This window comes from Gadus chalcogrammus, unplaced genomic scaffold, assembly GCF_026213295.1.
Source record: "Gadus chalcogrammus isolate NIFS_2021 unplaced genomic scaffold, NIFS_Gcha_1.0 GACHA086, whole genome shotgun sequence".
Taxonomy (NCBI): domain Eukaryota; kingdom Metazoa; phylum Chordata; class Actinopteri; order Gadiformes; family Gadidae; genus Gadus; species Gadus chalcogrammus.
In genome coordinates this window covers 56,491-66,636 of record NW_026613521.1, presented here as the reverse complement: position 1 = coordinate 66,636, position 10,146 = coordinate 56,491, and the positions used below count along the sequence as shown (strand labels likewise).

Below are 10,146 nucleotides of genomic sequence, written 5' to 3'. Positions count from 1 at the left end.
AAACATAAAAGAGACGCTCACCTACCCTTGGTTGTGCATTTTATACAACACGGATGGCTGGCCCTTTCCGCGTCGGTGTTAGAAGCCAACCCCTTCTGGTCTGCCGCCCAACGGCGCAGGTCGGAGAGGATTTGGATTGACAGGCTGGGGACCATGCAAGCCCTTGGTTTGAACGTTGGGGTGGGTCGGGGACCCCTGGGGAGGCGCCTGATGATGGCCCGTGCCAGCGACGCCACCGTGGCGTCGTTAATTGCTGACTGTCCTAACCCTCTCCCTCACCTGACCCTAACCCTAACCCCGACCCTCTCCCGGTCCTAAACCTAACCCTTCCCACCCCTGACCCTAACCCCAACCCCCTCCCTTACCTAGCCCTTACCCTGACCCCGCCCCCTGGCCCTAAACCTAACCTCTCCCACCCCTGACCTTAACCCCAACCCTCCCTTCCCTACCCCCCAAAGGCCCCCTCACATGACCTCCACCCCAGCCCCCGGCCCCCCACAAAGGATCCCCCTTTCTTATTTTTCTTACCATGTGTTTGTGTTTATTCTGCCCCCCTGCCCCAGCCCCCCTTCGTCCCCCTATTTTTTATTTTTCATACATTCCTATTTACAAACAATATTACTTTTAATATGGTTTCCAAATGCACCCTGTGTAATTATTCTATTGATGTCCTGTGCCCCCCTCCTTCCCTGCCATTCTTATTTATTCAAGCGATCACGTTACCACATCATTCCTTAAAAGTGCTTTAATGTACTCTTCAAACCTCGACAGTACATTGATTTGACCCACTGTTTTAATAGGAACGCATGGTTTTGGTCTATTTGGCGACACCTGCTGACCACGGGGAACGAAAACACTCGGCTCAATTTTTCGGCTCAATTTGTAGCTTTTTGTGTTTTGTTCTCTGCTGGTTCGTCTCGTGTTCTACTTTTACTATTTATCGTCACACATTTGGATTTTTGTGACCCCTAATACCGCTCTTATTTAATGTTTTGTTTACGTTTCTGCCCACGGAGGCCGCCATCTTGGATCTCCAACATTAATATGGTTTGGAGTCACTTAGCACCCCCTGTTGGTGACCCAAATTAATTATAACACCACGGTTCTCCATGCTCCATCTCCTGGATGTTTGATGGTAGTACAACGTACAAAAACAACATTGTTTACACGCTATGTTTTTATTGCGGTTTAATTCGACCTTACGATCGGCCCCCCTACTTTCACCAATTTATTCATTTACCCTCCCGGCTCCCCATTGACCCTTCCTGCGACTTCCCCCTTTATCTAGGCCCTCAATTTAATTTATTTTATTTGTTTTTTATCGTTCTCCACCATCACGTGTCCCCCAGTCCCCTCTCATTCATCTCCCATCCCCTACTCACCTGCTGCTTCCTCTTCCTTATTGTATATATGTAATTTAAAATGTATATATAATGCAAATAAGGATGCTTCTAATGTTTGAACCGTATTTACGGTCACATCATCATTACACATTTTATTATTCGGGGCACGTTCGATCTTTTATGTTTTTATTATTTTCTGTTATTTGTTTTTTGTCCTCCGCTGCAATAATTTAATGCAACGGGGTCATTTGATTATGTTTTTATTAAATTCTGTCGCGAGCTGTCAGTCCAACACCACCCGGTTTAGGGACAATCAGCGACCACTGCTGGCGGCTCCGGAAGGTGCAGGCACCATGGTCCTCCTCACTCCACCTGCTGGTGACAGAATTATGCTACATTGTTGCATTATTGCACAATTACATTTGAAAATTCAACCTCCCTATTGGCCAATTCAAATCTCAAATCTGTTTATCCTCCTGACCCCCCATTGGCTCTCCACCTGACCCCCCCATTGGCTCTCCACCCCAAATTTCAAAATTGTTGTGATGCACCGGCCCCCCATTGGATGCCTCTACCCCAGTGCCCTATACCACGAAGCTCGCTGAACATACCCAGGCTTTCTTGGGAAAACCTGGCTCGACAGAGCCGCAACTCGCAATCAGAGTTAAATGGTACCACGAAGCTCACTTTAGATTCAATTAGTTGAACCAGGTTTTCCGCTTTAGGTTCAGTGCGCGTTCACGTGAAAGGGGCGTTTTTTGCGTCATTTTTCTCACCTTTACGATAGATCAAGCAGTCTATATGCGTATAAGTGAAAATATTCTGCATATTGTCTGTAAAATAACTATGCCAAATGCAGAATTGTTCGCCATTAATCCAAATAGAATGATGATGATTTAAAAATGCATAAGCAACGTCCATCCTGCCTTATTCTATCATTTAGGGAATTCACTTTAAATACACCCTATGTAAGCGGCTGTAGCGTAGTAATAATAATAATAATAATAATAAATTGTATTTATAATGCACTTTATATTCAAGAATCTCAAAGTGCTTAGTAGTAGATTAGTATAAGACCCGAACGCCAGCGACCGGGGTTCAAATTCGCCGGTCTATCATCATGCATTTTACCCCCATAGATGTGGTGCCAGCACGGCCTTTAAAATATGGGTTCAAGTTCGAAATAAGACTTGAACCCATATAAGCACAAAAATATAATTCCATAAGCTTTAGTGAATAAGCATTCCATATGCAAGATAATTGGGACTTTTTAAGCTTCACATAAATTCTCGTCACTTGGGAGTCGAACCCCCCGCGCAGATATTCAAGACTGATGCGTTACCTCCACTCTAGCACTCTGTCACGGAGACACAATGCGCAACAGTAACCATTGTCTACATAAGGTCCAAAAGGACGATCAAATAACGAACACCCTCTTATGAGAATCTGTATCTCTCATGAAGAACCCCAATTTCGTTGTTTGCACAATGACAATAAAGTCTGAAATCTAAATATCGTCAGACAATGCCAGGGGATCGGTTCTGTCCCGTAAAACCCTCTGTCTCCAGAGAGACGCCCGTACGAGAAGTGCGCAGAGGTCCACGGGAACACCCAGAAATGGTGACGCCATTGTCAGAGGAGGGGCTAGGAAGCTGCGCACGCCGATTTAAGTAGCCGATCTCCGGCTAGACTAAGCCGAAAAACTGCTCCCGACCAGGTTTGGTTGCGAGCATAAGTCACCATGGTGATACAGCGACGCTAAAAGAGATCGACTTTCGTGGTACAACTAGCCCAGGCTTGGAGCTCAACATACCTCGCTAACCCTCTAAGCGAGCTTCGTGGTACAGGGCCCAGATGTCAACTTTCCCCTCCCTCTGTTGTGTGTCTATAAAAGTATTTGTTTTTGTGCTGTCACATTTGTGCTCTGTTACCTCGGCTTGCGTGGATTCTCTGTCATAGGGTCTGTTTCTATTGCTACTAAATTTGTACCTGATGAAGTCAATTATTTGACGAAACGTCGTACTAGCATACAGCAGCCTAATTTCCTAAAAATAAATACGGATATTGGCTGGATCGCACTTGTCTTATTACCTTACAGTTTAGCTTAGCTTCATTCCGTTATCGTTCGAGTTCCTGCACTGCTCGAAGAGAACCATGCATCCCAACGACCCCCTAACCAACGGTGAGTGGACCCTGGTCCAATGGGGACGTCGAACACGGACTCCTCGGGACCCCCACTACCCCCCACCGCTGATGAACCCCTCCGCGTGTATGGAAAGCCAAGAAGGCCACAATCCGGCCCTAGAATGGCGCGGTAAAAGTGCAAAACCGTACGGAAACCGTACGGATTCCGTACGGTTTGGCAAGAATTCCGTACGGAATCCGTACGGTTTTGAATGACCAATAGCCGCGGCAATTAGTCATTCACTCCGGCTATTAGTAATTCACTCCGGCTATTAGTTATTCACTCCGGCTATTAGGTATGCAGAACGAGCCCCTCCCTCTTCTTTGCTTGTCCACTAAGTTTGAAGGCTGTCTAACCAATCAGAGCTGCAGTGCCTCCATGTTTCGCTGTAACATAAAGCTGTGTTGTCTTTACTAGTTTCACTACAATGTAATGACCACGATTAGCTAGTGGAAAATACATTTGTGTCTAGTACAGTGAAATATTTGTATATGTTAGGCTATATATTGAGATGGCAGTGTGCCAAATACCCGACAATATTCGGGGATGTCCTCATCCCCAGATTATTCTCGATATGCAGTAGCCAGCTAGGCCATAACATTACATAACATGAACATGAACTGAATAAATGCCAGGTATAGCATATCGGAGACGGGCACACAATCAGTGCATTTGCAAATGAGAGCATGCAGTATGACCGATCTTGTGACATGTGGTCGGAGAGAGGTGTGTGTGTGTGTGTGTGTGTGTGTGTGTGTGTGTGTGTGTGTGTGTGTGTGTGTGTGTGTGTGTGTGTGTAGAGCAAGTTGTTGAAGGAAGTGTTTCTACTTGACGTTACAATATTTCATGGATGCAAGCAAGCCAAGACAATCAATCTATATCTATAGCCTACATGACAACACACACACACACACGCACGCACGCACGCACGCACGCACGCACGCACGCACGCACGCACGCACGCACACACACACACACACACACACACACACACACACACACACACACACACACACACACACACACACACACACACACACACACACACACACACACACACACACACACAGCGTTAGCCGCGTATGAGCTGCGTATATATACGCACCTAACGCCCCGTGCCCACTACCTCCGTCAGTTGTCCGTTGCCCATTGACTTTGAATGGGGACGGACGCGCAATGCATTGTGGATCCGTCCGTTCAGTTGGAGCGTTCGCCACCGTCAGAAAGTTGAAAAATGTTCAACTTTTTCGGCAGCGACGGTTCCGTCATCCAATCAGATCGCGTATGCAAATGTAAGCACTGTGACGCGACTCGGGCTCTGACGATACTGGAAAGCGGGAAAGCGGGTCATCTTGCCTCGCAACAAGCAGGAAGAAGCGGGAAGAACCCGGCGAACCGATTTGATTGGCTGACGGATGCATCTGCAAAGACTACTCCCCCATCCGTCAGCCACGCCTTCCCACGTCCGTTGACTGACGGTGCAGTGGGCACGAGGCGTGACGCCCCGTGCCCACTACATGCGTCCGTTGACTGATGTGGGAAGGCGTGGCTGACTGATGGGGGAGTAGTCTTTGCAGATGCATGCGTCAGCCAATCAAATCGCTTCGCCGGGTTCTTCCCGCTACTTCCTGCTTGTTGCGATGCAAGATGACCCGCTTTCCATGCGGTATCGTCAGAGGCCGAGTCGCGTCACAGTGCTTAAATTTGCATACGCGATTGTTACGTCCCCCGCTAGGGGAAGGGGTGGCAACATAAAACCAGATGTCTTTGGTTAACTGGAAGTTGTTTATTTGTTTATTTAGCCCAGAGCATGGGATAAGTTCCCGTGTAGCAATTAACAAGAACCTCGATCAACCAACAAATAACCATTCGAAGACCCAATATGGCAGGCTTCATATCCAAGGCCAGCTGCCGTGGATGTTGAGCTCGCCCGTGATTTATCCTCCCTGATCCTCGGCCCTCCGATGCAGCAGCCAATCACGTCCGGGGACAGGCACATCAAAATTAACATAATGGTCAACAAATCACACGCGGGGAAAAACACATGATCATTAGCATGAGCATCGACAAACTGAGGATTTTACCCATGAGGGCGCGGTGTCAATCAGCAACCGTACAGCGATCTGATTGGATTGCTGATTGACACCCCGCCCTCATGAGTAAAATCCTCAGTTTGTCGATGCTCATGCTAATGATCATGTGTTTTTCCCCGCGTGTGATTTGTTGACCATTATGTTAATTTTGATGTGCCGGTCCCCGGACGTGATTGGCTGCTGCATCGGAGGGCCGAGGATCCGGGAGGATAAAGCACGGGCGAGCTCAACATCCACGGCAGCTGGCCTTGGATATGAAGCTTGCCATATTGGGTCTTCGAATGGTTATTTGTTGGTTGATCGAGGTTCTTGTTAATTGCTACACGGGAACTTATCCCATGCACTGGGCTAAATAAACAAATAAACAACTTCCAGTTAACCAAAGACATCTGGATTTATGTTGCCACCCCTTCCCCTAGCGGGGGACGTAACAATCGCGTATGCAAATTTAAGCACTGTGACGCGACTCGGGCTCTGACGATACTTCATGGAAAGCGGGTCATCTCAATATCATCCGACTGCAGACACAAATGGGCGTTCCCGTGTCGTGGGCGTTCTCGTTCACGCAGACTAAAACGCCCCCCCGGCGTTCTCGTTTACGCAGGCTGGAACGCCCAGTTCTTCTTCGTCGATCTAGTAGTATGGGCAGCATAGAACTGACGTTAGCGCCCCCTTCTTCTTCGATCTTGTAATACGGGTACGTTAGCCACGTAGGCCTACAGAATGTTAGCTTACATTTATGCGTCGGATCTCGGCCCAAACTTTGCATCAAACTTGATGCAACACGATCATTACAGGGAGGCTCCATGATCTCATGTTCATTATCTTCTGGGTTAGTATAGGTAGGGTATTAGATATAAGTGAGATGTTTGATATAGTTGTTTAAGAATATGCCCAAATTAAATAATGAATAGATTAAAATAACACTTGGGACATTATGCAGTTCAAATCCAGTTACCACCAGACACTATGAAGGCTCAAACAGTAGACCATTTGACTCCAAGTGTTCACTTACTTTTCCCACTGAATGTTTTCAATAAAGACAAAATACAGTAATTGCTCTGTAACAATTAACCTTACAACATACATCGTAGGCACAAATGCATGTTATACATCGTATAGCATTTGTCACAAAAACAAAAAAGAAAGGAGTAATAAAATACCAGCATTTCTGGGCAGATACATTTACTACAGTAGTATGTACATTTACAAATGAAAGGGATTGCAAAAAATGACGTCCCAAATAAAACGAAAAAGGAGTAATAGAAGAACATTATGCTAGGCAGACATCTTTTATGACAAACCTGCCATATGCAACGTGCCTCAGTACCAGAGGTGCGCTTGGCCAATTCTTCTTTTTGAGAAGCCTTTGAGGCATAGCGCAAGGCCACTGCCACAGCCTGCATTGTTGTAAATCTTTCTAACCGTTATGTATATGAGATTGTCTTTATTAAGCTTAATGTCCCCTGCCAAACTGTCATTTATATATATGGAAGGATGGAGAGGCTTGATTAGTTCTCGGAATGTGTTTGAAACCCTGTTGAACACGCCAAGCATCGCCATGTCCAGTCTCAGCGTCTCTTGTACAAATTGCTGAAGGACTTCGGGTGGTAAGAATGGCCTGTCCTCTGTTGTGCCAGATTGGAGCGTGTGACTGAGATGGGGAGATGGAGAGGGTGAGCTTGGTGTGCCAGCTAGTCCTGCAGGGCTAGAGAGAGCGAGAGAGCCGAAAAAGAGTGAAGGAGAGCGAGAGAGAGGGAGAGAAACAGGGATTATAATCAACCTTCAATTCAATCACACAAGCCCAGACCAACACTACCCACACCATTAAACAAAAAGGCAATCACTGATCGATCAAAAGTCTGAGAAAGAGCAAGAGAGAATATACGTAAATAGAAAAGTATGGACATAGTATGCAATACCTTTCACTGCTTAGTGATTGGAAGGTGTGACTGAGATGGGGAGATGGAGAGGGTGAGAAGGAGCCAGCTAGTTCTGCAGGGCTAGAGACAGAGAGACAAGTGTATTGGCTACGATCTTCGTGAGCACAAAAAATAAGTAAATAGCAACATGGACACAGTATATAAACCTTTCAAGCATAAAGGTCTCCAACAGCTGTCCACACCACCACCTCCTGATAGAGAGCATGTCCCCCTGAAAAGTAAAGTTATGCATTAAATGACTTCATAGCCTGATACAAATCCATGTTACAGTACTGTTTAGCAGTGTACTATGGCAGTGTAAATTAAGATGTAGCCATCTCCTCCCGTAAGTGCAGTACCTGAAGACAAAGTAATGTGTATGACCTATGATGCATGTTAATTGTAGCCTCCAGTAAGGATGACTAAATTATTAAAAGCCTTATATTTCATGCTACACATCTGATTGAGATTTGAAAGAACTCACCTCACTGAAATCATATTGCTTTTGAGGGTAGAATACATTGCGTACTGAAATTAACATACAAATGAGTTAGTTGTTTTGCAAACTAGTCATCAGTCATCATTTCTGAAAATAATGCATCTCACCATCAGCATAAACACCCCACAGCTGTTGCTCTGATACTGGTGAGGTGCGTCCTGTGGTGGTAAAAGGGGAATGTGATTTGTCAATGATTCTTATTAGTATATAATGCCTATAAACTATAAAGTGATATCCACCCTCATTTTGTAGCTACATACAAAAAGTGCACAATGCACTTTCAACAAGCATTTAGCAGCAACCAGGGCCCATCAGCGTCACATAGGAACACTTCATTAAATCATAATAAACAATCTAGAGGCCTGCCTGTCTACCAGTGAATGCTACTACTAGATGCAATGAATCATGCGCCAGCCACACGTTTTACCTCGTCAGCCAAGTAAAGTCCCTTCCATGGTCCATTGGACAAAGCATGTGCCAGGGTACTGAAAAGGTTTGGAAGACGTGTAAGTTGCAATTCATATGCATCATCATCAACAAGCATTCAGTACACACTACGCTTCGATTTCACCCAAGGAGGTAATAAAGTAGTAACTTCGGGCACATCTGTCATCTGTTTTTCAGAGTGCTAACGATCTTTATTCATTCGTTGCCCCGCGACCGAAATGACAGAATTCTCTGATATGCCATGCATGTAAACATACTAGTTATTAGTTTAGACGTACTAGTACGTTTACATGCACAGTTTAATCCGATGCGTGTGTCACCACAATGAAGCAGAGTGGCCGCGATTTCATGCCTCTTACCATGCCAGCTGACACCTTAACATCCAACTTAACAATGTACTTTGGTAATGTTAACCTCACAGTAAAATAATCGCTGCAAACTTTACCCTACCTACAAACCGTCTTAAACGATGCTGATTTCTGAATAGTATATGCAACGTTTATGGACGAGATAGCATAGCATTCGCTGATACCGAACCATGCTTGTCACGAGTATTTATATCGGATTCGAATTCGGATACAACAATACCACAGCTAAATCAGTGATTTAAATGAGAATGCTTCACAGCCAATCTTGTCAAATAAACAATATCATATTTACTGACAATCTCTCATCATAACCCTTTCGTTTTTCTGGAAAGTTACTACGAGGTAAAACCGCCAAAAAAGGAAGGGTAGCATACCTTGCGAAACTCACTCACCTCTTCTTGATTGATCGATGAAACGCAACAGGAACGCCTGATGGGCGTTTTTGTGTCATGACGGGAACGCCCGATGGGCGTTTTTGTGTCATGACGGGAACGCCCAAGCCTGCAGCTGGACCCTTCTCGGTCATCTTGCATCGCAACAAGCAGGAAGTAGCGGGAAGAACCCGATTTGATTGGCTGACGGATGCATCTGCAAAGACTACTCCCCCATCAGTCAGCCACGCCTTCCCACATCAGTCAACGGACGCATGTAGTGGGCACGGGGCGTAACACACCTACGCGCCGAGTTCAAAAAATGGAACTTTTTACGCTCCTACGCATGACGATTAGCCGCGTTGCCCAATCAGCGTTGAGCTTGACCCGACGTCACTGGCAGAGAGACGGAGAGGACAGAACAGAAATGGAGGACCAAAACCTCAGTCGCTGTGTGCAGCCGTCCTGTCCTGTATGACACCACGATGGTGTCGTACAGGGACAGGAACAAAAAAGAGAGGGCGTGGGTCGACGTCGCCGAGGATACTGGCGTTCCTGGTAAGATCAGTGAATAATGTGTGTGTGTATTTTGCTTGGCTTCAGCTATCGGATGTGTTCTACTATGAAAAAAGTTAGCGCCGGTTAGCGGTAGCACCAGTTAGCAGTAATATTAAGTGATACTACTACAACAGACTGTCCCGCTTGTCAGGTTACACAACTTAATATGTATATATGTTCTTGTCAGTGGACGTATGTCGCAGGAAGTGGAAGTCGCTCAGGGACACATACATGAGACACAAAAAGAGTGAAAAATAGGGAAAAAAGAGCGGGTCAGCGGCAGGGACGGTGAAGAGATGGAAATTCGCTGGGGTCCTGTCCTTCCTCGACCCCTTTGTCACCCCGAGGGAGAACAGCAGC

The 10,146-nt window shown here is 45.9% G+C and overlaps 1 protein-coding gene across 3 annotated transcripts; it reads right to left on the bottom strand.

Moving 5' to 3' along the window:
- Window positions 1-6,345: 6,345 nt before the first annotated feature.
- On the bottom strand, window positions 6,346-9,372 carry LOC130378548 (uncharacterized). 3 transcript variants are annotated; one of them, XR_008894759.1, is made up of 7 exons: window positions 9,232-9,372; window positions 8,470-8,527; window positions 8,150-8,200; window positions 8,028-8,071; window positions 7,711-7,775; window positions 7,544-7,624; window positions 6,346-7,329 (listed from the first exon to the last, which is right to left on the bottom strand). XR_008894759.1 is itself a non-coding variant. In XM_056585282.1 (6 exons), exons 1-6 carry the CDS (start codon window positions 9,339-9,341, stop codon window positions 6,945-6,947), a joined length of 732 nt encoding a protein of 243 aa, XP_056441257.1. In that variant the 5' UTR covers window positions 9,342-9,372; the 3' UTR covers window positions 6,346-6,944. The 3 variants fall into 3 exon arrangements, 1 of the variants encoding a protein (XP_056441257.1); XR_008894758.1 differs by lacking the exon at window positions 9,232-9,372 and having other exon boundaries at window positions 8,470-8,730; XM_056585282.1 differs by lacking the exon at window positions 8,028-8,071 and having other exon boundaries at window positions 9,250-9,372.
- Between the last annotated feature and the right edge of the window lie 774 nt (window positions 9,373-10,146).

Excerpts from the sequence above, each read along its gene's own strand:
- LOC130378548 (XM_056585282.1), bottom strand. The coding sequence starts at position 9,341 with ATGACACAAAAACGCCCATCGGGCGTTCCCGTCATGACACAAAAACGC. Across the intron at positions 7,625-7,710 it reads GAGACCTTTATGCTTGAAAG|CCCTGCAGAACTAGCTGGCT; the intron begins GTTTATATACTG and ends CTCTGTCTCTAG. Across the intron at positions 7,330-7,543 it reads CAATCACTAAGCAGTGAAAG|CCCTGCAGGACTAGCTGGCA; the intron begins GTATTGCATACT and ends CGCTCTCTCTAG.